Raw genomic sequence first — 25,043 nt, forward strand, 5'->3', positions numbered from 1 at the left:
GATGACAAGAAGAATGGCATCTGAGGAGGCTGAAGAGACAGGCTCTATCAGTCAGGGGCCTTGTGGGCTATGGATAGGAGTTTGATGTTTCAAGGAACATTGTGTAATATGCATCTGGCATCCTACCAGACACTGGAGAGTTGAAGGTGAATAAATAAATTATAATCCCTATTCTTAAAGAAGACAGTAAAGTCTTCAAGACTGTGGACTCTAAGATAGACATGTAAGCAAAGAAGATATGGTGTGGGTATTGCGTTTATATCCTGAATGATAGGATTATGTATAAGACCGAGAGTTGGCACAAGGAGAACATGCTTAAACCCACACTGGAGGTGGGAGGGTTCAATAAAAGCTTTCTTGAAGCAAGTGCACCAGATCTGAATCTTTAGGGAACAAAGAATGATTGGCATTCCAGGCAGAAAGCACAGCATGTGTAAGGGCACGGGGGTGTGAAACAACATGGGAGATTCCAAAAGTTATAACTAGTTAGGTATTACAGGGTATAAGGTGCAGGACAGGGTGGATAATGAAGCATCAGTCTAGCTGGGACAAAAGATTCTCATGGGAGAGGAGGTGAAACGAAAGCAGATTTGGAGCAGCCATGGGAAGTCTTCCAGAACAGACCAGGGTAAGGAAGGATGATTTCCTGAGACTGTATGAGTCCCCCAAAACACCCATCCTTCCGCTTTTTCCCCAGCCTTGTCTTCTCCTTGTATTTCACAAAATGCATCTTGGATTTGTTATCTCTAGTCTTAATGTGATCATATGGCTTGAGATTTAGGATCCAGTTGTCTGTTTTTCGCAGGCTCATACTTGAGCCTGCATTTCCTGTTTCTGATCACAAGGAGTGTGTTATAATTTCTCAAGATAATGCTTGCCTGGCACAGCCTCATCTGGAGTAAGGTGTGTTTATAATACACCTTATAATAAGTAAAAATTCTTCACTTTGCATGTAGAGACACAAACTCCACCATCCTGGAAGAGCTTTCTGCAAATTAGTTTATCAGTCTTCCTCTCCCTCAGGCCTTCTCTGCTGCACCTGCCCTTTCTGTGCCAGGCACTGAGAAGTTGAACTGCAGGCAAGGAACAAGATGGATATGGGTCATAAGCACTGTCCCTCAAGATGTATCCATGTAAAACAAGCTCCATGATGCGTGTGTGTGTTAAGTATATACATATTGCAATTGCATTTGGGGAAAATTTCACCCATCCCTTGGCTTTTTGGGTAGAAGTAGGAAAAGGAGGGTACATTGTACACAATGATCCTACAGTTATACACTCTGCACAGTGTGGCTGCCGCCTTTAGATCCAAAAATCTAATCCTTGTATTTCAGAGGAAAGAGAAAATGTATGATGTGGGGGTCAGGTTATCTGGTCTTAGACCAGAGCACAGGAAGCAGGGAAGAAAACAAGAGCATTGCCTCACCTGCTTCCCTCCACACCATCTCCCAGAGGGAGCCCTGGTGAGCTTGATTGCTTGCAGCATTTCCTTTCCTTCCTGTACTGCGCCAGGGCAAGGCCGGATCCAGAGGAGCCCAGCCCTGACTCCTGTGTGCCTAAATTTGTAGATTTCACCTCCCTTGCCCTCTTGCATCCACTTCTATCCCACAGCCATAAGGACTTCTGGAACACTTTCAGGAAGGCAGCACTAAGGGGTGGAGGGTAGCAATGTGGAAATCCCATGGGGCATGGGAGGGAGGATGCCTTGATCCTAGACCTGGCTCTGCCCCACCTCACTGCATAACCTTGATCAAGTCATTCAGCCTGAGCCTGGGCGGCCTCTTATCCTACTGACATGGTGAAATGCCACCTCCTCAGGGGGCCCTCCCCATCTAAATTAGTCGTCTCTGCGCTCCATGTCATTGTCCCCACTTTTTGCTTCCTCTATAGCACCACAATTTGTCATCATGCGTGCGTGTGTGTGTGTGTGTGTGTGTGTGTGAAGTATATACATATAATTGTTTGCTAACTTGGTTTGTCTCCTCACTAGATTCTAGATTGTAGATTGTAGATTCTAGATTCCAGGAACACAGGCTGGGTATCTTTGACCCTTCATCCTCAGATGCTGGCGCAGTGCCTGGCATTTAGGAGGAGCTAGAAAAGTAATTTAGTGAATGAATAAACTGAGTGAACAGCAACTGACTCAGATAAACTTCCAGGTTCCTTCCACCTCAAAAAGTCTCTTTAGGGCTTCTTGCTAGAAAGGCCACTCCAGAGCCTCTCCCAAGGTCCCCTGGAGGGGGAAGAAGGAGGCACGGGCTGCGGGCTTCTTTTCCTTCTGAGGATTCAGGCGACTGTAGACCCAGATTAGCCAGGTCCGAACCTCGTTTGGGTCGGGCCTCCTGGCGGGCCAACGAGGAGTAGAGCCGGTCGCCTCCAGCCGGGTGGCCTTCTCCCCGTGCGCCCGGCCAAGGCTGGCGAGGGGGCGGGTCCGATTTCGAGCCAGGGGCAGGGCGGCGCCGCAACGCCCTGAGCGCCCCAAGCCCGCGCGCCCGGAGCCCGGCCCCCATCCCGCAGCTTGCCCGCGTGGGGCCGGGGGCTCGGCCGTCGCCTAGCAACGCCCAGCCACGCCCCCGGCGGCCGCCGGCGCCGCCCCCTAGCATGGTCTGGGTCGGCTGGCCTGCGCCTGGGCTGTGGGTGGCCGGCTGCGGGCTGCTGCTCCTCGCCGTAGTTCTGCTCCTGAGTCCCCGCAGCTGCCGGGTGCGGCGGGGCCTCCGCGGCCTGCTCATGACGCGCAGCCAGCGGCTGCTCTTCCGAATCGGGTGAGTGCCCGGGCTTGGGCCGATGCGGGTTCGGGAAAGCGCGAGCGCTGGGAGAGGGGACGTGGAGGCGGGACTGGGGTGCTTGGGGATTAGGACCGGGCTTGGGCTAGAGGGTCCCGGGTAAGAGCGGAGGGATCGGGAAATGGGATGGAGAAGCCTAGGAGTTTGCAGCGACTGAGGAAGGACAGGAGTTGGAGGGCTAGAGAATTGGGACAGGCCGAGGAGGTCCAGGGAGCCAGGGAGCCAGTGTGAGAGGGCAGCTGGGAAAATGCTCCAGATAAGAAGCTGGAGACCAGGGAGCTGGGAAGTGGGGATCTTGCAGGGGCCTCGGGCCGGGAGACGGGACCTGTCAGGATGGAGGGCAGGAGACGTTGGCTCAGCTGGCAGGTGCAAGAGAGAAGGAACGCCCCAGACCAAATAACTGGCACTGAAACCGCCCCTCCCTAATGTATCCCTGCCCCATCACCCAACTCCCTACCACTCCAGATAGGTTCTTTTGTCCCAAGCAGGAGTCCCAGCCATATAGATCAATCTGTCCCTTTTCTCCTACACCGGACCCTGGAGGCCCCCGGCTGGCTGAGAAATCTGACTGGACTAACAGCCTGATTGTTGAAGGCTCATTGACCTCCAGTGGCTCTGTCCCCAGCATACCCTTCCCTCCCCTCCCCCTGCCCTGCTTTCCCTGACCAAGGCTAGAGCAGTGACCAGTGCTGTCTGCCACAGAGACAGGGAGACAGGGGAAGGAGCCAGAAAAACACAGGCTTCTGAGGGCTCCCTGGCCCCCTACTTCCAGTGGGACCATGGGGCAGAAACTCAAGCCCCAGTGTAAGGACAGTGATTTTGGGGGATGAGAATTGTGGAAGCCCTGGCTAAAGGCCAGGTTGCTGAGAAGGCCAAGTCCTGGGAATTTCCTGAGGTTCAGAGAAGGCATTGTGCAATTCACCCCTCCTCCCCCACCTCCCCAGATTCCCCCCCAGGCTTCAGGCATAGGCATTCACTAGCATTCAGAGAAATAGAAATAGAAAGGCCTAGTGGGACGAAAAAGAATACTGGGGATGAAGGAAATCTTGTACATGACTTTTGGGATACTTGTGTTGCCATTATCCCAAACATTGGTCACATTGTAGGTAATGCTCCAACCAAGTTGCCATTGCTCGTTATTTTAATGCTATTTCCCATTGCAGATAGCATTAAAATAATGACATTTTGAATATATTAATATCTTAATATTTATGAGGGATGTTTTTGTTTTTGTTTTGGTGCTGGGGATTGAGCCCAGGGCCTCATGTATGCTAAGCATGTCCTCTACCACTGAGCTACACTCTTTGGAACAAAATTTAAAAAAAAAAATTTATTTTACAAAATTTCTGGGAATTTGACAGCTGTCTTTGAGAAGAAAGTTTGAAGTCTTTCCAGCTTCCAAACTTGGTAAATTTGGTTGAGTTCAGTGGTGCTCACCTGTGATCCCAACAACTCAGGAGGCTGAGGTAGGAGAATCACAAGTTCAAGGCCAGTCTCAGCAACATAACAAGGCCCTGTCTCAAATTTAAAAATGAAAAGGGTTGGGGATATAACTCAGTGGTAGAAAGCCCTGGGTTCAATCCCCAGTACAAAAAAAAAAAAAGTTTATCATACAAATGGCCCAAGGAAATGGAAAATAGGAATGTCCATGAGGAACTGGAATTAAAATTGCTGAGATCAGAATGTCCAAGATCATTCTATCAGAATTGTGAGGTTTTGGGTATGCCTAGAACTTGAGATCCAGAAATTTCCAAATTCCTGAACTTCAAGTTCTCAGAGATTCATTATTTCTATGGCTTTCCTTTGTCTGGATTTCAAGATTGCCTGGAATTAACTTCCCAAATTGGCAGAGCAGAAGGGTGTGCCTGGAATCAGAATTCCAGATCCTATGCTCCGAGGTCTGAGAAACAATTGGTCCAGTCCCCTGGGGGGCAGACCAATGGCTGCTGGAGAGGCGAGCCTAGCAGGAAACCCATGGGAAAGTGTAGGCTAGAATGTGTAGGCGTGGTAGTTGGTGCTGTGGGCGCCTCCAGGCCCACAGGAAGGATGGGAAGGGAGGGGAAAGCACATGGGCACCTGGCTGGGAGGACCACAAATGGAGGATTGGGTGGGGTGCTGGAAAGTAGACCCTGGGAAATCCTAAACAATGGCCGGGAAAGAGGCTGTTTGTATCATTAATAATGATACAGAAGTGGCATTTGTCAACTTTATAAAAGGCTTTCCTCAAACACAATCACTGGTCTTTTGGAATGGGAATAACTGGGCACAGTTGAGGTAGGCAAAACTGAGGATAGACACATGCATTTGGGGTTCTGTGGGGGCTGGGAGGGTATACAGTAGCTAAGCACACAGCATGTCACCAGACAAATCAGCTCTTGAATCCTGGTTTTGTTGTGCAGTGGCCATGTGACCTTGGACAGACAACCTTTCTGTGCCGTTTGTATCTGTAAAATGGGGATGGCGAGAGTGCCTGCCTCATAGGGCTTCTCTGAAGATGAAATGGAATTTCACGTGTAGGTGCCCAGGGCCTGGCTCAGAGTAGGTCCTCAGGAAATGTGGGTAATTGCTGTAGCCTGGGATGGGCAGGAGGGAGGGTACCTGGCGTGACCAGCTCCTTCTGGAGCTTCCTAGTGTCTTCCACGGCTGTCTACCTGCCACATCCCTCCATTTGTTAACACCTCACTGCCCTGGGCAGAGACTAGGATCACAGACAGGAGCAGAATGTGGCCTCAGTGCTCCCGGGTGGGGGAAAGGTGCACATGAACAAATGTAAACAGATATCCAAACTGGTGCAGGGGAGGGGCACTGCAGGAGCTGGAATCGGGAGGAGGGGACTCTTGCATGTGTGCCCCTGCTTCATGCCACAGTTTCCCTCTTGCCCCTTTGCCTTCTCGGAGATAGCTGAGAGGATTTTGCAGAACAAGGCCCTGAGGAGAGCCTCTGTCTGCTGAGGGAGGTCAGTGGGGCATAGGCAAGGCTCATGCAGTGGCCTGCAGAGTTGAAGGTAGATATCGGCAGCCTTTGGGAGTGGACAACCCTAGCTGGCCAAGCCCCTCGCCCCCTCATTCCTGTGCATCAGGGATCCTTCTTGGCCATCCCACACACACACCTGAATAAAACCAACCGTCCCCAGGGTGAACCTTACTTGCACCACTTCTGTAAGAGGAAGCCTTTTATCATGGCTAGTGGGGCCCATTGTCTTGATGCTGCCGGTGGCAGGAGTCCTGATGGGAGGATCCCAGAATGAAGGACCATCTACCCTGCTCTGCTCATGGCCTGAATAAAAGCCAGCTGAAGGTCAGGGCGCTGGGCTGTCTGTCAGCCTGTCAGGAAGGGGGAGGGGGAGAGGGTTCTTTTCCTTTCTTCAGGCCTTTGGGACCTGGAGAAGTCACCTGCCACCTAGACCATGGCAGCCCCTTGGCTTCCCTTTTCTCCCTATGGCACACCCTCCCCTACTGCCCAACAGGTGTCCGGTTCCCAAACCACGGAGCACAGCTGCTAACCTCCATCCAGGTCTTTGTAGCTCTCAGCACCCAACCCCAGACCTGCCCAAGTCCCCTTCCCCAGGACTCTTCCTGTACTCTGTCTGACCTGTCAGTACGTCTGTCCTCCCCTGTGTCTCTTTGGTCTAGTTTTATTGCATCCTCATTTCTCTTCACAATGCATCAAAATCTGAACTTCTCCCCACCCTGCTTCTCCTCCCACCTGGCCTCCCATTGCTGTCTCTGCCCTCCAGCCCCTCAGTGTCCTCAGTATGGCGACTAGAATGAAACTCTTCTGATTTAAGTTGGAAGCATGCTGTTCCTCTGCTCAGACCCTTCAACCTTCCATCTCTCTTACAAAGAACGAGTCCATTCAAAGAAAGACAGCCAGGTGCAGTGGTGTGCACCTGTAAACACAGCAGTTTGGGAGGCTGAGGCAGGAGGATCTCAAGTTTGAGACCAGCTTCAGCCACTTAGTGAGGCCCCAAGCAATTTAGTGAGAACCTATCTCAAAATAGAAAAAATAAATAAATAAAAAGAGTTGGGGATGTGGCACCCCTGGATTCAATCCCCAGTTAAAAAAAAAAAAAAAAAAGAATAACTTCAATATTCTCTGCCCCTTTTTACCCGACATGTGACATGTAAACAGCAATGTCCCGCCTCTGCACACTCCATTCTCTCTGCCCTGCTTCAGTCTCCACAGGACCTGTCCCCACTTGACATGTTATACATTGACTTGTCTATTTGTTTATTGTTTTTCTCCTCCAACCAGAATATGGCCACACAAGGGAAGAAACTTTCTTCACTACCGTGTCCCAGCCTTCAGAGCAATGCCTGGCTCATGTTGGCCCTTGCTAGATGTTTCTGAATTTTCAAACTGGCTTGGCCCAGGTGCCATCTCCTCCAGGAAGCCAGCCCAGCCTCCTCAGTCCAAATTCATCTCTGCCTCCATACTGGACCCTGCCACCCTCTTTCCTCTTACAGATTCAGTGCACCTTCTTGCCCGTTCTGGGGTCGACTCTGGTTGCCACAGGCCTGGCTCAGGGAATGGTTGAATCAAGAGAGCCTAGGATCAGGATGAGGAAGAGAAGGGGAAGGCCAAAGTAAACCCACCCCAGGCCAAAACAAACAAAACCCAGAGCCCTGCTGGGCAAGTGGCCTAGGAGTACAGGCAAGGAGACTGGCCCAGGCCGCCCACCCAGCACGAGGCTCAGTGGAGGGTCCTCCAGCTCTTACTGTGCCTCCTACTGTGCTTCCTGTCAGGTCCAACAGCCCCGAGCACCACTCCTTCCCCTTCTGTGAAAGATGACTGTCCTCTGGAGGGGGCTGCGAAGTCTAAGGAAGAGCTGTCCCAGGATGGCAGGAAATGCAGTCTCCTCTTTGGGCAGAGAAGTGACACCCCCACCCAGGCAATCTGGCAGCTTCAGGAGAACCTCACCCCCTAGGTGTCCTTAGCCGGCTCAGGTTCTTGTTCCTGAGTTTTGAAAAAGCACAAAACAGGGAGCTGCTGTCTATTGCAAAGAGACCTCTGAACAGGCCCTGACTCCAACAGAACCCTGTGTCCTGGTGGCCCTCCAGATCCCTCAGCACTCAGATGGCCATTTCAAGTTTTTTTAAAATATAATTTTTATAACTTTTTTTTTTTAATGTGGTGCTGAGGATCAAACCCAGTGCCTCACATGTGCTAGGCAAATGCTCTACTACTGAGCTGCAATCCTGGCCTGCCATTCCAAGTTCAGTGTCATTAAGAGTGTCCTGTTGCAAGCTAGGCATGACTGCATATGCCTGTAATCCCAGTGACTCAGGAGGCTAAGGCAACAGGATCAGAAATTCAGGCCCAGCCTCTGCAACTTAAGAGAGGCCTCAGCAACTTAATGAGACTCTGTCTAGAATAAAAACCAAAAGGGAGTGTGGATGTAGCTCAATGGTAGATCTCCCCTGGGTTCAATCCCAAGGAAGGAAGGAGAGAAAGGAAAGAAGGAAGGAAGAAAAGAAAGCCCTGTCCCTGGTCACATGCAAACTTGGGCAAGCTGGGTCCTGGCCAGAAGCACCCTTGACCCGAGGCCTCACCAGCCTGGGCTTAGTTGTTGGGTCACAGTGGAATCAGGGACCCACTAAGGCCAGGAGCCACTTAGAAAGTACTGGAGGGGCTGGGTTTGGCGGCGCATGTCTGTAATCCCAGTGGCTCAGGAGGCTGAAGCAGGAGGATAGTGAGTTTAAAGCCAGCCTCAGCAATTTAGTGAGGCCCTAAGCAACTCGGTGAGACCCTGTCTCAAAATAAAATACGAAAAACAAAGGGCTGGGCAATGTGGCTCAGTGGTTGAGTGCCCCAGGGTTCAAACTCCTTATAAAAAAAAAAAAGTACGGGGCGGGGGGGGGGGGGGGACCTTGGCAGTAGGGACTTTTCAGGTCATTCTGTTGAGTACAGACCCCTTTATGCTCATCCCCTCCTGGCTTTGCCATCCGAGGCTCATGCCCAGATGGCACAAGGGCCTGAGGGAGGAGGAGGAAGAAGAAGAGTTCCATTGTGTTTTCTGTGTACCAGAGGGAGGGGTAGGAGGGCTCTGACTCACGGTCCCCAGCTGTCCCACACACCGTCCCCTAGGCTGGAGGCTCAGCCTCGGACACTGAGGCCATGCTTTGGCTCAGTGAAGTCAGGAGGTGTCTGTGACCCGACACTGCAGGGCTGGTGCTCTGCAGGGAGGCCGCTGGGCAGCTGCAGTTCACCCAGGGCCACTGCTCCCTGCTTCAGCCCTGCCTTCTCTGCGGGGTGATTTTTTTTTGTCTCCCACCTGGGTCCCAGGGGACCAATTAGGAAACTTTTGTTTTAGGTGAGGTGATGGTGGGTAGTTCCGGGCAGAACTGCTGAATCAGAATTCAAGAGAGGAGGAGGGACAAGAGAAATAGAGAAAAATCAGAGTCTCTCTCTCTCTCTCTCCCCCCCCCCCCCAGAACTGGGGATTGAGCTCAGAAATGCTCTCCTTCAGAGCTATGTTGCCAGCCCTTTATTGCATTTGGATACAGGGTCTTGCTAAGTTGCCCAGGCTGCCTCCTACTTGCTTGTGATCCTCCTGCTTCAGCCTCTTGAGTCGCTGGGATTGTAGGTGTTCACCACTGTGCAGCTCAGACAACCTTCCTGTTTAGCCTGCACCCCAGATCATTCAGGAGCAGTTGGCCAGGGCCTTCCTTTGAGAAGCTCTGTCCTGGATCCCAGCTTGCTGACCCTACTTGGGAAACCGTGGCAGAGTGTGAACCCACCTCTGGTTCCCAGGGTTGTCAATGTCACCTTGTGAGTTATGTGCACTTTAGGGGGACACTCAGATTAACAAAAAGGGAAGCTGAGGCTGGGGAGTGAATGAGTCTTGCCTCTTGCATCCAACAATAGAACAAAGCTATGTACCTGGTAATGACTCAAGAAACCAGAGGCCAGCTGAGCTTGGTGGGGCACCCCTGTAACCCCAGCAATTTGGAAGGCTGAGGTAGGAGGATTGCTAGTTCAAAGCAGCTTTAGCAAAAGCGAGGTGCTAAGCAAATCAGTGAGACCCTAAATAAAATACAAAATAGGGCTGGGGATGTGGCTCAGTGGTTAAGCACACTTGGAGTCAATCCCTGGTACAAGGGGGGGAAAAAGAAAGAAATCAAGTATGAGAAAAAAAAGAAATCAGGGGCCAGGGTCTAGGATGGGGCTCAGTGGCAGAGCTCTTGCACAGGACCCCGGGATCAATCCCCAACACTGTAGAATAAAAGCGGCATTGCAGCCAGGTCAGGTGGGGTGGGCCACAGGCCATACATAGCTTCTTCTCAGGGACTCCTCCACTACCACATTTTCTCCACTGGGCTTTGTTCCTTTTTTCCTAAATTCTCTCCTCTATCTGGCTCACAGTGGGACCCACAGAACCATCAGCCCCGCCAGCCGTCCAGGATCAGGAATCCCAGAGCCTGGATTCAGAAGGGCCCTTCATAAGTCCTGGGTCAGGGTCTTATCCTGAGACCCCTGGGTCCCTGTTCCTCTGCAGTTGTGTGCAGGACGCTGCCTGGGTAACAAGTTAGCCCAGAGAAAGGATTCAGAGCTGTCCAAGCTCTGGAGGTCCCAGAGGCCAAATTCTGCCCTGTGTGTCCAGGTCACTGTAACCACCCTGACATATCATTTTTCTCAGAAAAGGCCCTCAGAGGAATTGGAGTGGCCCTGAAATAGTTCAGAACCACTCTTCTCATCCTACCCCCTCATTTGGGGTTTGGGGAGGAATTGAGTGCCCGAGTGGACTCCCAATCAAGATGCCAGGAATGAACCTCTGCCTGCAGTCATTATGTGGTATCAAGCGAGCCCCTTTCCCCTCTCTGGGCTCCATTTCCTCATCTGTAAAATGGGAGGACCACAGGACCTGCCTCAGTCCTGTTTTGAGGGTGACCTGCCTGAGGTCAGGGGTGGGAAGCACGTGACTCAGGGTGTGCCCACAGGCGGAGGCAAGAAAGCTGCTGATGGTTATTAAAGGTGAGGCCTGAGCTCCAGAGGGGACCTGTGACCTGAGCTGGGCAGAACAGGGGCTGGGGCCGGGGGGCCCAGCTGCAGACTCCAGCTTCCTCCTTCCCCTTCCTGGCCTAGAGGCCCTGGCTGCAGACCACACGGCAGAGAAAGTTGGGATTTTGTGCCCCAGTGACAGAAACCCCACCCCTGCCCTTGGGTCTGGGTGACCTGCTTGGCAGAGCACCCTGCTCACCCAGGTCTGTGGAGGCAGCAGGGAGAGGGAGGGACATGGGAAGCAGGTGGGAGGAGGGGGAGACGGGTGGAGAGGACTTAATTCCCTGGGCTTCCCAGGATCCAGCAGCCTGGTGTCCCTTGGGATCTCCTTTTTGGCCTCCGTCACGGCACCATCCACAGGCCAGGCCCTCTCCTGGCCTTGCCTACTCACTAGCTAAAAGTTCTTGATGCCAAGGGCTGAGCTGGGAGCTCTGGCAGGATTGCCAGGATCCCTGGGGAGCCACAGGAGACACAGGTGGGAGTCTGCCCACCCTGGGCCGGGCACTGACCAGGGCGCCTGGGTGGAAGCCATAGGCATGGCCTCCGCCTCTAGGAGCCAGGGGGGTGGGGGAGGGCCGCAGGCCCCAAATGGAGCAGAGAAGAGGTTTTCTGCTGGCCTCGTCAAGGGCCACTTCTCTGAGGAGACAGGTGTGAGCAGAGCCTGAAACACAGTTCATGGAGAAGGCCCTGAGGGTGGGCAGGAGGGCATTGCAGGCAGGGACAGCGGGGGCTGCCAGAGCAAAGGCAGGGAGCAGTGGGGTGGTTCTGAGATTTTAAAGACTTAGTCCCTCATTCAAAAAAGGCTAGATACTAGAGCAAGCCTCTGTCCCGCCCCCAGTTTAAGAAATAAGCCCCTGTCGCCCTGCTTACTTTACCACCCACATCTGTATCCCAAAATGGTAGCTCTGTGGTTTCTGCATGTGTTGGCATTTTTAATAAATGTCGTCAGCTGTCTTCTCAGCAACCCCTCTTTTAGCTTAATGGTAGATGTCGAGCCTTGAGCGTGTGGAGACCCGTTATGCTAGATGGTTGGTTTTGCTGGCCGTGTAGGTTTCCAGTGAGTATGTCACACTTGTTTATGTATTTGCTGATGGGCATTTGGGGAGTTTCCACCTTCCCACTCTGGGAGTGCAAGGCTGTCATTAAACAGATCAGGAGACACAGATCTCAGGGCTCACAACAGGGCAGCCCATCCCCCTGAGCCAGCTCTGGTCCTGGCCCTGAGTCACCCCCACCTGGATGACTCAGCATCTCTGACTACCCGCTGTCGCTGCCTGCAGGTGCAGCAAGCCAGGGAGTGCTCAGAAAGGGAAGTCAGACCATGGCTTCTCTGCCTTAGCCTGGCAGCAACTCCTCTCCAACCTTGGCCTGACCTCTGCCTGCCTCTCAGATCTCTGTCCTCCCAGCCCTGCCGAGAGACTGAAGCCCCCCAGAAACTCCTAGAACATACCATATACTCCCTCCTGCCCAGGCCTTGATACCACGCTGCCCAGAACAGTGCCCGCTGCAGTGTCCGACTCTCAACTTCCAGCTTCCATATCACCTCTGAGAGAAGAGATCTTCCCTGGCCACCCTGCCACAGTCAGGCCTCTTCCCTTAGGTCTCTCTCCTCCTTCCCCAGCTCGAATTAACCGATACTTTGCTGACGTGTGCATTTTCTGGTTTGGCCTCTGTGGCTCTTCCTGTCACTACTGCACAAGCTCCCGGAGGCGGGAGCCATGGACCTTGTCTTCTGCTCTCCCCCCTGTGTCCCACAGTGCAGTAACTGTTTGCTGAGTCAAACAAGCAAAAGAGAGGGACCTGGTTTCCCCAGTCCCTTAGTACATGGTCCCTCCTCACAGTCTTGCTCTTCGTTGGGCGACAAAACCAAAGCTCGCATGTAAGCATCCAATAAGGCAGGGAAGGACATTTCTCAGTCCCTCCCAGCAGATGACCCTGTGCTAGCAGCTGTGTGGCTGAATTTAGGAAGGAAGTGGCAGTTGCTCAACCCCTCCCACCCTGACTCGGGCCTTGCCTGTTATCTTGCTCTATGCCACTTAGTCTCTTCAAAGTCCCAAGTGTGGCTTGCCATTCTGTGGATAAGGAACCTTATCTACAAGACCCACAGCCTGCCAAGGGCACAGAGCTGGTGTAGGGAGAAAACGAAGACAGAACAGGCCTCAACATGGCGCAATTGGTGTCGGGTACAGAGGAAAGGTGCTTGTCTCATTGAACTTTTTAACTTTTCATTTTGAAATAATTTCAGAATTGCCAAAATAGCACAAAGAATTCCTATATACCCCTTGCCCAACTCTTCAAATATTAACATCTTTCATAACCACCGGACAATTATCAAAACCAACAAATTAGCATCAACACAAGAGTGTTAATTACTCTCAGAACTTATTCAAATTCTGCCAACTGACTCCCTAATATTATTTTTTCTGGTCTAGAATTCAATCCAGCTTCCTGAGTAGCATTTAGTCTCCTAGTTTCCTCTGATCTGGGACAGTTTTTCAGTCTGTCTGTCATGATGTTGACACGTTTGAGGGTTTCTTATGAATAAATCATGGTTATGTATTTCTGGCATGAGTACCGCAAAGTGAAGTCATGCCCTCCTTGGCATCATATTGAGATATTGAGAAGCACATGATGTCTGTATACTGTGACTGCTGAGGTTTTTTTTTTCTTTGCAGGGCGGGAGATGGAACCCAGGGCCTCACCTATGCTAGGCAAATGCTCTGCCTGCCCCTGAGCTACACCCCCAGGCCTGAGGTTAACTTTGATCTTGGTTTCAGGTGGAGTCAGCCAGGTTTCTCCCCTGCTGACTAATTAGACTCTTGTGGAGGAGATACTCGCAGGCTATGCAAATTTGCTCCTTCCCAGGTACTTGGCTGACTGCCCCCAGCGCCCAGGTGTAGACTGCGCTCCTGTGCCGGAGCTCTCAGTGCTGTCTGTGTGTTGAGCCTCGGGGAGGGGAGCGAGGGAGGCTGAGGGCCAGGGAAGGCTTCTTGAGGGAGGAGAGGGCAGCACAGGCAAGGGACCTGCCCAGGAGGAAGCACGGAGGAGGCGGGCTGTGCCCTCCTTCTTTCCCATTCCCTCAGGCTCCTCCCCTGCAGGGTCCTGCACAACCTCCGGCTGCAGGCCACTGTGGGGCCTGTCCTCAGGCAGCTGACAGACACCCGAGCTCACCCTTCCTCCAGCTCAGGACCTTCAGGGACAGTTCAACCCCCCAGTTCCTGCTCCAGCAGAGAGGGGCAGCAGCCACAGCTGTCCACTCACCACCTCTCTCCAGCGTGCACACACACACACACACACACACACACACACACACACACTCTGCCACGCCTGGGTAAATTGTGGAGGGAATGAAGAAGAAGGTCGCCCTCTTCTCAGGATGGTAGAAATGCTGACACCTGTGTCTCCCACTCGCTTCAATCTGCTATCCTCTACCCTCTCCAAGAATATTCAAGGGATCAGAGGGACACTTGGCAACCTTAATGTGTCTTTGTTATTTCTTAATATGTCTTTCAGTTTATATATATATTTCTTTCTTTGCCTCCCCCCTTCTCTCCCCTCGTCTCTCTCTCTCTCTCTCTCTCTCTCTCTCTCTCTCTCTCTCTCTCTCTCTCTCTCGCTCTCTCGCTCTCTGTAGTGGGGATTGAAACCAGGTGATACATGTGCTCTACCACTGAGCGACATCCCCCTCAGCCCTTTATTTTATTTTGCGACAGGGTCTCTCACTGATTTGTCCAGGCTGGCCTCCTCCTGCCTCAGCCTCCCAAGTTCCTGGGGTTACAGACATGCACTATCCCTCCTGGCTTTATTTTTCATTTATTTTTAAGTCCATTTTCTATCTTTTGTATCTGTGTTTTCAAGTATTAATTTTTATGCTGGTTGATTACAAAATGGAAAGTAAAACCAACCTGAGTATACAACAATAAAGTTTTTGGTTTTGTTTTTAACTTTTGTTTGGGGAGGATCTTATTTCTGAACCACAGGATTCTTTTAGAGTTTCTCACTTACTCTGGCTCTCTGGCTCTCTCCAAAAGTATTTCATGTTCACTACCAGATAGGAAGAAAATCCAGCCAGGTGCTGGGCTGCATGCAATCCGGCAATCCCAGAGATTCAGGAGGCTGTGGCAGGAGGATCACAAGTTGGAGACCAGCCTGGGCAACTTAGGGAGACTCTGTCTCAAATTTTTAAAAAGGGTGGAGGTGGTACTGGATTAGTCATTCAGTGGTAGAGCACCCCAGGTTCTGTCTGTGGCACCACAAAACAACAGTAACAACAAAAACACAAACAAAATCTATTAAAGATCCACTGGTATTTTCACTGAGAGCCACTCTCAACGACTCAGTGCCTTTTCAATGGAGATGTACACAAATATTCTAAAAAAAAAAAAAAAAAAAAAAAAAAACCTCCATGTGCTGTTTATAATTAATTCCTGCCATCTGTTTTCTGTTGTGCTCACTCAGCTATTTTAGCAGCACAACACAGAAAGAATAGCCTGTCCCCAGCAGCGGGTGGCCGGAGGGGCTGGTTGCACTTCCCCTTCTTCTGCTCCGCAGACTGCACAGCCTGTCCCAGACTTCTTGACCGTCCCCTCCTCAGAGAGGCCTAACTTCTTTAGGAAAGTGTGTCTAACGTGGCAGTTCCTCCGTGATCCTTTCCCTGGTTTTAGTTTGTCATCTTTACTTGTTGACTGTCCTATTTCTCCTGCCAGAACATAAGCTTCAAGTGGCTGGTGACTTTGCCCTGGGCAGTGACTTTGCCCTGCACCCTGTGCACACAGGGTCTGCCTGGCCAATAGCCAGGGCTCAATAAATATTGCTGAAGACACAGAAGCACGAGCGGCTGAAACTGGCTCAGAAATAAAGCCAAAATAGAGGACCTATTTTTTAAAATGGCCTTAAGACCCATAAAAGACCACAAAGCCCCCTCAGTGCAGGGGTGTGGGGGGCAGGGAGGATACTGATTAAACTTCAGCTGAACCATTATTCCCAAATTGTCATGGAGGCCTGCTTGCTTCTGCCAAACTGCAGAGGAATCAGCTAGTTCTTCTCTGAGGGCCTGAAGAGAGGCTCCCCCACTCAGTGTGCCCCCTGCAAAACACATATCAGAAATCCTGGAGAGGTATGGGGTCTGTCCTCCATCCTGACTCACTCTTCTGCCTCAGGCTTCAACAGCCAGAGTGCCTTCCTGCTTTCTGACTAGCTTGACATGCATCCCCATGCAGACTGCCCCTGACCCCATCCCCAGCCAACTTAAAAGTTTCCCTTCCCTGAAAGAACTGGCTACATAATTTGTAAACCTAGCCTAAAGTGAAATCTTGATCCTCTTGTTTAAAAAACAGGGGCAAAGTGCCATTAAACGTACTAAAAAGTAGAGCCAGGCATGGTGGCCCACACCTGTAATTTCAGGGAAGCAGGAGGCTGAGGCAGGAGCATCCCAAGTTCAAGTTGCTTAGGGCCTAGACTCAACAACTTAGCAAGGCCCCATCTCAAAAATTTTTTTTTAAAAAGATCTGGAGTGTAGCTCAGTGATAAAGTATCCCTGCGTTCAATCTCCAGTATTACCCAAATCAATGACAAGTCAAAAGTATGATCATAAAAGAAAAGAAACACTTCATTTTTGATAACTTTTAAATTATTATTTCTACCAGTACTAACCACTTACTGAAAATTAAGGAAGGACTGAATGAAAGAGGACAGATTGGTCATCTCATCTTTCCTTCCCCTTCTCTGTCATCATCTGCATCATAAATGCACTGATGAGTTAGGAAGGAAGTCACAGAGTAGGAGAGGTGGCTGGAGGGTTCTTTGGTCATTCATGTTCCTTGGAACACTGTCGTCTGTGCATTTGAAACAAATCCTAGTTTCACTGATAGCTTGACCTCTGGGGTCAGCCAGCATCCCCAGCCCTCAGTCACAGATGTGCACTTACCTGTGGTCACTCCGGGTCTTCTTGAATTTCCATGCGTCGGGATCCCCCAGAATTCTGTGCTCACGAGCATCTCTAATACAGTATGTGTATGGTAGAGTGGAATGGAGACTATTCCTACCACCGTGTGTTCCTCTTCTGCTCATGTGCTCCATTGTCGCCTCAGACTCTACTCACAAGATGCAAGTTCAAAGATAAATTTATTAATAATTTCAAGATGTGCCAAGAGCTGTGGCACACACCTGTAATCCTAGTGACTCGGGAGGCTGAGGCAGGAGGATCATGAATTCAAAGTCAACCTCAGCAACTTAGCAAGGCCCTAAGCAATTTAGTGAGATCTGTCTCTAAATAAAATATAAAAAGGACTGGGGATGTGGCTCAGTGGTTAAGCACCCCTGGGTTCAATACCCGGTACCCTTCCCCCCAAAAAAAGAATTTCAAGATGGTAACAGCAGAGCATTAAATTGAATGGAGCCTGTCTTAGAATGGGCCCTCCTAACTGCACAGGCTGCACACCTGTGAAGCCACCTCTGTATCCTGACATTTTGTGTTTGGAAGACTGTCACCATGGTCCTCTCTGTGGCCTTTTCCCAGTGAGCCCAGGACGGCCTGGAATGATGATGGGATTGGGTCATCCGGCCTCGCCTCTGGATGCTTCCACTACCAAACAATCAAATAGAACTTTCTAGTTTCCCCAAACAAGTCCTGCTGTCTGCTGCCTCTGGGCCTCTGTTTCCTCTGACCCAGTGTGTCTCAAAGTTGTTGCCGGACCAGCAACAACATGGAAGTTTCTGGGTCTCAGCGCAGACCTTCTGAAGGTGGAAACTGGGGTTGGGCCCGGGGATCTGCTCCTTCACAGGTCCTGGGGGGATTGCGATGCCTGCCTGGCTCCACCAGCCCGGCTCCTCCTGAGCTGCTTGTCCTCCCTCAAGGCCGCCTCCTAACTCCTCTCCACCCCCTTAGGCGGGGGCCAGCTGTAGATTCAACCCGCAGTCCCCCTGGTGGCTGCAAGCTCCAGGTGTCTGTCTCATGCTCCCTCTTGTGTGCTGACAGGGCACACAGTAGGCCAGCAACGTGTGCTGATGGAATCGCCTCGGCTGAGGAGTCGAGCTGTGGGGCTGCAGGCATGACGAGGGGACCCTGGGAGTCAGGGCTGACCCCTGCCATCTGCCCTCCAGGTACAGCCTGTACACCCGCACCTGGCTGGGGTACCTCTTCTACAGACAGCAGCTGCGCAGGGCCCGAAATCGCTACCCCAAAGGCCACTCCAAAACCCAGCCCCGCCTCTTCAATGGTGAGTTTTGGGGCACCCCTGGCGGCATCCCCGGGGGTGGGGACACACTCCCTGCACCCTCCCCTTCACTCCCCGGAACTACTGGGCTCCCCACCCACAGCCCATCTCTGTCTGTGTGTGTCCCCAGGAGTGAAGGTGCTTCCCATCCCCGTCCTCTCGGACAACTACAGCTACCTCATCATAGACACCCAGGCTGGGCTGGCTGTGGCTGTGGACCCCTCAGACCCTCGAGCTGTGCAGGTGAGGCGGACGCAGGGGGCACTTGGGGTCGCTCTTGGAGGTTGACTTCTTCCCTTGCTAGAAAGGGATGACCCTGGTCCCTCCACCTGCGATGTGCGACCCCTCCATGTGGAGGTGTGTGTGCAGGCCTGAGAGCACTGACCTCCACAGCATGGGGGAGGGCCGGTGCCCTGGCAGGACTGGAAGGAGGGGGCAGGACTGGGGGGGAAGGGGGGCAGGACAGGGGGGAGGGGGGCAGACTGGAAGGAGGGGGCCAGGACTGGGAGGGAGGGGGCCAGACTAGAAGGAGGGAGGCAGGACTCCAGGGAGTGGGGCAGGACTGGGAGGGAGGGGGCCAGACTGGAAGGAGGGGGACAGGATTGGGGGGAGGGGGACAGGACTGGGGGAGGGGGGCAGACAGGTGCTGGCCCAGGACTGTGGGTCTAGTCAGTTTCCAAGCTGTCTCTCACTCTTTGCCCCTCACCCCCCTACTACCCTCTGGCCTCTCTGTCAGTCCTGGGATCTCCCTCCCTTTCCCAGTTTCTCTGTGTGTAGTGCCTGCGTGTCCCTGCTAGAGCTCGCTCTCCCTTCCCCCTCCCCGTGCCCACCCTCCCGCCCTCTTCCAGTGCCCCCAGCCGGGACCGCTCATTCCCCCCTTTCTCCGCCCCCCATTCTCTCCCGTTTCCTCTCCCGCTCTCCTCTCCTCAGCACCCACACCCTGGTCTCTCAGCTTGTCCCCCTCTGCGTCCTGCTCCCCCAACTCAGTGCCTCCTCTTCCCCAGGCTTCCATTGAAAAGGAGGGAGTTACCTTGGTTGCCATTCTCTGCACCCACAAGCACTGGTAAGGGGCTGGAGGGGCTCTGGGGGTCTGGGGGCAGAGAGTCTTCCCTAGCCCATCCTTGCCCCACTGCAGGGGTGTGGGTCAGAACTGGGCCCAGAGAGGGCCAGAGCTGGTGGCAGAAAGTCAACACAGTTACCCAGCACAGCAGGGGTGGAGTTAAGGGGCTGCTCTCCCACCACCATCTTAAAAGGCAGGACAGTCACTCATCCTCCATTCTGTGGCCATGGAGTAGGTATGTGACTGAGCACCAGCAAACCTTGTGAACTCTTCCAGCAAAGCAAACAAGTCTAGTAGGGGATACACTGCATAAAGGACCAATGGTTATGAACATTTAAGTGGCAGGTGGCACAGGGCGTAGGGGATGGGAGGCACTAGGCAGGCTGTGACCAGATCTACTTGTGAGACTTCGAGGATGATTACTGGAGCTGAGAGGAGCCAGAAAGGTCAGTCAGCATTGGCCAGGCTGAGCTCTTTGGGGGTGGGGGGTGCCAGGTAGTGGGGGCGGGGGTGGTGGGGGTGGCAGTGACATTCTGGACAGGAAAACAGCTTGAACAAAGGCCTGGGGATGCTTTGGATAAAAAGGAGGCCCAGGGACAGTTGGCTGCCCATCTCTACTGTTCTACAGGGACCACAGTGGAGGGAACCGTGACCTCAGCCGTCGGCACCGGGACTGTCGGGTGTACGGGAGCCCTCAGGACGGCATCCCCTACCTCACCCAGTAAGTCCCTGGCCCAAGTTGGGAGGGCCTGGCAGAGGGCATTAGCTAGATCTTTGTTGGCATCCTTGCTGGCTCTTAGCAGATCCAAGCCCAGGTAAGGATTGGCACTCCCTGCCCTCCAGCTAGCCCAGCTATGGCCCCCAAAAGAGGAAGAGGAAAGGTTTGGATCTGACCCTGGGCACTAGGTGCTTTCTCCCTGACATGGAAGCCCACCCCCTGCAAATCGCCCAGACCCCTGGGCCTGTGGAGGGAGTGGGGATCAGCTCTAGTTCCCTCTCTCCCCATTGCTTTGCCTCCAGCCCTTTGTGTCATCAAGATGTGGTCAGTGTGGGACGGCTCCAGATCCGGGCCCTGGCCACTCCTGGCCACACACAAGGCCATCTGGTCTACCTGCTGGATGGGGAGCCCTACAAGGGACCCTCCTGCCTCTTCTCAGGGGACCTGCTCTTCCTCTCTGGCTGTGGTGAGTTTCCCCGAAAGAGGAGAGAGTGGAGAGAGGTTGGGACAGAGACAGGACAGCTGTAGTCCATGTCACACATGAAAGTATTGGTTACAATGCGTATGTTGCTTTTGTGTCACGCAATGTTTTTGGTTTGTTTTTTCTTGGTACTGGTACCCATGGGCACTTTGCCACTGAGCTACATACCAGCCCTTTTTACTTTGAGACAGGGTCTGCCTAAGTTGCCTTGGCTGGCCTTGAACTTACCACCCTCCTGCTTGAGCCTCCCTAGTCGCTAGGATTACGTACAAGCACCATTGCACCTGGCACCCAATTGTTTTTTGTATCCTCAAGACTTTCCACGGGGGAAGGACAGAAGAGAAGATCCTGCACCTGAGCAAAGACCTCAAGGGGCACTTATTGTCACTGGGTGGGGCCTGGCTCTCTGAACAGTGACTAGAGGGACTAGGTTGTGGAAAGCTGGGGACCCCTAAGTGAGGGGAGATCTGTAGACAGGTGGCAATCCCATGTCTTAGGCTGCAGAGTCCCAAAGGGCAGCCAGGCAAAGAAGCCCCCCATGGAAAAGAGCAGCCCCCCGCCTCCCCAGCTTGGGCCTCAGGAGGGAGGCCAACCTGAAGGTTCTGCAGCCCCCTCCCTCCAGATGCCACTGTGTGCATGGAGCCTGGCCTTGGGCAGGGTGACTGACAGGCCCAGTTCTCAGTGGGAAGAGGGAGCTAAATTCCTGGAGGTGGGTGGGAGGGGCATGGCCAGAGCTTCCAAGTTGGTCCCCAGCCCTCTTCAAGTACCATATCCTGTGTCATCCTGTGCCCTTGACCCCACCAGGACGGACCTTTGAGGGTACCGCAGAGACCATGCTGAGCTCGCTGGACACTGTGCTGGGGCTGGGCGATGATACCCTCCTGTGGCCTGGTGAGGCACCTTTCCCCTTCTCTATAGCCCCACACTGGGCCTGGCACCAGGGTGCTCCACCCCTTCAGTCCCCTGGAGCTGGAGCCAACCCAGCTTCTGGCCCAGGGACAAAGGGTTCCGCCTCAGGGGTGGGCAGGCTCCGCCTCCCATCTTCAGGAGTGCAGTCCTGGCTCCTTAAGACTTCTGCTTGTCACACCGCCATCCCCACCAGCCAGCCGTTGGCCTTGGGAGCCCTGCAGGACCCAGAGCATTCCAAGGGGATGTCTAATTGTTCATAGCCAGAGTCCAGAAAAGTTAGTAAACGCATCCCACATGTATCCATTGCCTTGTATTTTTATAAAAACATTCACAAGTATTAATTCTCAGAACATAGATTCATTCATTTGACAGGTACTTAATGTGCACCTGACATGAACCAAGCTCTGTTCTAGACACTGGGACCCCAATGGTGACATCTGTGCCCTGTGGCATATTGTTTTCTCTACTTGCCAAACTAGAAAACTCTGGCTCATTGACTGAGGTGACATGCTGGGCAGTGGCAGAGTGTCCTCCCGGCTCCAAGCCTAGTGGTGTGTGTCGTCACCGCCCCCCAGCCTCTGCCTCTCGCTCCTGACTGACTTGTGCCCACAGCTGGGGAAGCAGCCCTGCGAGTGGGTTTCCTGGAAGCCCGGCCTTCCTTCCTGGTGGTTGGGTAACCATAGGCCTGGGGACAGGGAGGACTTTTTCCGGCCACACCACTGATCTGCCTCATGCCTCATGGCCTCTGCCAGGTCACGAGTATGCAGAGGAGAACCTGGGCTTTGCTGGCGTGGTGGAGCCCGAGAACCTGGCCCGGGAGAGGAAGATGCAGTGGGTACAGAGACAGCGGATGGAGCGCAGGAGCACGGTGCGGGGCTCGGGAGCCCGAGGGACAGCAGCCCAGGGGACAGCATGGGCACTCAGCCCATCCTGAGCCTGATACTAAGATGGGGCTGGGGATGCCTCTGCAGAGCTCTGGCCTGTCCAGTCAGAACTCCTGGACCCAGGATGGGTGGGGGCTGGGGCAGCCTTCCTTTGTTGGGTCCCTTTTCCAGCCTCTGTCCACCCAGCCTGGTGCCTCTCACCCTACAGTGCCCGTCCACCCTGGGAGAGGAGCGCTCCTACAACCCATTCCTGAGGACCCACTGCCTGGCACTGCAGGAGGCTCTGGGGCCAGGCCCGGGCCCCACAGGGGACGAGGGCTGCTCCCGGGCCCAGCTCCTGGAGGAGCTCCGAAGGCTAAAGGACACGCACAAGAGCAAGTGATGCCCCAGTCCACCCCAGCCAGCCTCCCTGCAGTGGGGAGGCTGCCCGTCACCTGCACATCACTGTCCTCCTCATGGCTACCACCACCACCTCCACCTGCGCCCCCAGTGGACATCGTCCCCTCCCCACTGGTCTCGGGGAGGGGAAGGGCAAGGTGATGAGATCAAGAGTGGCCAAAGGCTGGGAGACCCCACAGAGTGAGGCTGATCATCAAGGGTGACAAGAAAGGAAGGACGTTGGAACATCTCCAGACCCTGGTTACTAGGAGGCCCCTCTCTGTTCCTGCACTCCTGGGCCAGCAGGGAAATGTGGAGGCTACTGTCAGCCCCTTCCCCAGGAGGCCTGGCTTTCACTGTAGCCCCAGACTAGGGCGGCAGGAACCCTGACCAGGCTAAGTCCATCTTCTGCCTTTGCCCCATCAAGATTGAGGGACAGACTCTTCCCAGTAAAATGGTGTCAGGTTTGGTTCCTTGGGAAAGTGGTCGCTGCAAGGCTACCTGCTCTGGGTCACTAGGCCTCTGCCCCTCCTCCCAGCCTCTCACCCACCCTACCTTGCCAAGGCCTTTGCGGGCAGAGCCATTCCCAGAACCCCAAGGGGCTGGAAGTCTGTCTCTAATCTCAGCCTCCGTGGGCCCCCGGCAGCCTAGAAGCAGGAGGGTCCTGGTTGTCAAGGAAACCTCTGCCTTAGGCTGAGGAGACCCCGGATGCTGAGTTGCAGAGCCTGACCACCTGGCCAGCCACAGCTCCCTACATATCTGGCCTGGGCCTGTCTGCTGGCCTCTGCCCCTGCCGTGGGTCCCAAGGGCTTCCCAGAGGAGAGAGAGCCACAGTCTGCCTCTGACCAGTGCAGTTCCCTCCTTTTGGCCCTTGCTCTTGGGAATTTCTGCCTGCCTTCTTCTAACAATCTCTCTTGCTGTATCCTCAATCCCTCTCCTCTTTTGAGTTCCTAAAGATTTGGTTTGGGGCCCTGACATTCATCTTGGCAGTTTGCCAAGAACTTCCATTCCCGTGATTCCCTCTGGCCCCTTGGCCCCTCCCTGGCAGGGAGGAGGGCTCTGCAGCAGAATGCAGAAGTGTGGGAGCCGTGGTGGCCTCCAGGGCCCTCGCCCTCTGCTCCCGCCTCCTCTAGCTCTGCTTCTCCTCTAGTCTCGGGTCCAGGTCCCTTTGGGGCCTAGAGAGGGACCCTGTGGTCCTCCAGCAGGCGTACCTGGGGTCAGCCAGGAGCCTTCTCTTCAAGTGTCAAAGCCTTGCCTCGGGCTCTCCTCACCGCTCAAGACCCTGAGATGCCCCCTACCCTCTCTTTCCCCTCCTCATCGGGCCTCCCTGCCCTCTGCAGCCGCAGCCCCTGGAACAACTCTAGCAATACCACCAGACTGGTTAGCAGTCTGCGCCCGAGACACAGTTTCATGCCTCTGTGCCTTCGCTCACGCTGTTTCTTTGAACCGGAATGCCTTCCCCCGCTCCCCCTGCCTCAGCTGCCTGGCAAACACCTGTTCATCTCCCCCAGAGCCCTCCCCCGGAAGGCACCCATGCCCCTCCTCCCCAGGCTACCTCTGCACTTTGTAAATGCTTCTCTCTCTCTCTGTCTCTCTGTCTCTCTCTCTCTCTCTCTCTCTCTCTCTCTCTCTCTCTCAGCACTTATCATACCCTATTTTACTTGTTTACATGTTTGTCTCCCCTTCTAGACTGTGAATCCTTAAGGGCATGGACTGTATCTTATGCATCTCTGTATTTCTGCGCCTAGCACGGTGCCTGGCACAACAGTAGGCGCTCAATAAATGTTGAATGAATGAATGATTTAACTAAGGTCTGACTACTCAATGACTTGTCTTTACTGCTGTGTGAGTGAAGACAGCAGAGAACTTTCTAACCATTTTCCCAACTCAGTCCCAGGTCCTATAACTTGGGGTTGCTACCTTTGAAAAACTTTGGTCAGAAATGGCACCCTAGGGCTGGGGCTGTAGCTCAGTGGCAGAACACTTGCCTAGCACATGTATGGCACTGGGCTCAATGTTTAGCATCACATAAAAATAAACAAATAAAATAAAGGCATGCTGTCCATCTACAACTAGGAAAAATGTTTTAATTAAAAAAAAAAAAAAGAAGAAGTGGGACGCTAAATGTATTCTTTCCACAACCCGTATGCATTTGTTCAGGGTTTACAATCTGCTTACTTCAGTGTTTTCCAAACCCTGAGGTGCACAGGTGGACCACAGGGCAGGGAGGGTGGGGAGGCGTGACTACACTTGGTCACAGCACTTCAAGGGCACAGCCTGTCTTTTTTTCTTTTTGAACCAGGGATTGAACCCAGAGGTGCTTAACCATGATCCACAGGGCCTCGCTAAATTGTTGAGGTGGTCTCCAACTTGAAATCCTCCTGCCTCAGCCTCCTGAGTTGCTGGGATTACAGGAGTGAACCACCACTCCTGGCTCTAGCCTGTCTTTAACACCGCTGTGAAAAGAAAGAGCCAGACTTCAGCTCCACGCCTTAATTGAGTACCTGTTTCTAATTAAATTTTAACAACATCTTTGTATTTCTCTTTGGGGCCAATATTTACTTTTGACAAGTGACACTAATTTGATTGTAGATGTTTATTGAAATGGGAAAACA

The 25,043-nt window shown here is 53.1% G+C and overlaps 1 protein-coding gene across 1 annotated transcript; it reads left to right on the forward strand.

The window, feature by feature from the left end:
* Window positions 1-2,478: 2,478 nt before the first annotated feature.
* Window positions 2,479-24,228, forward strand: LOC113183846 (putative thioesterase PNKD). The gene is made up of 9 exons (XM_026390292.2): window positions 2,479-2,762; window positions 17,886-18,001; window positions 18,129-18,241; window positions 19,003-19,061; window positions 19,687-19,779; window positions 20,079-20,242; window positions 21,062-21,148; window positions 21,919-22,034; window positions 22,259-24,228. The coding sequence occupies exons 1-9, from the start codon at window positions 2,602-2,604 to the stop codon at window positions 22,430-22,432; spliced, it is 1,083 nt and encodes a 360-aa protein (XP_026246077.1). The 5' UTR covers window positions 2,479-2,601; the 3' UTR covers window positions 22,433-24,228.
* Window positions 24,229-25,043: the final 815 nt, after the last annotated feature.

This window comes from Urocitellus parryii, chromosome 1 (genome assembly GCF_045843805.1).
Source record: "Urocitellus parryii isolate mUroPar1 chromosome 1, mUroPar1.hap1, whole genome shotgun sequence".
NCBI classification, from domain to species: Eukaryota; Metazoa; Chordata; class Mammalia; order Rodentia; family Sciuridae; genus Urocitellus; species Urocitellus parryii.

Excerpts from the sequence above, each read along its gene's own strand:
- LOC113183846 (XM_026390292.2), top strand. The coding sequence starts at position 2,602 with ATGGTCTGGGTCGGCTGGCCTGCGCCTGGGCTGTGGGTGGCCGGCTGC. Across the intron at positions 18,242-19,002 it reads CAGACCCTCGAGCTGTGCAG|GCTTCCATTGAAAAGGAGGG; the intron begins GTGAGGCGGACG and ends CCTCTTCCCCAG. Across the intron at positions 19,780-20,078 it reads GGCATCCCCTACCTCACCCA|CCCTTTGTGTCATCAAGATG; the intron begins GTAAGTCCCTGG and ends CTTTGCCTCCAG.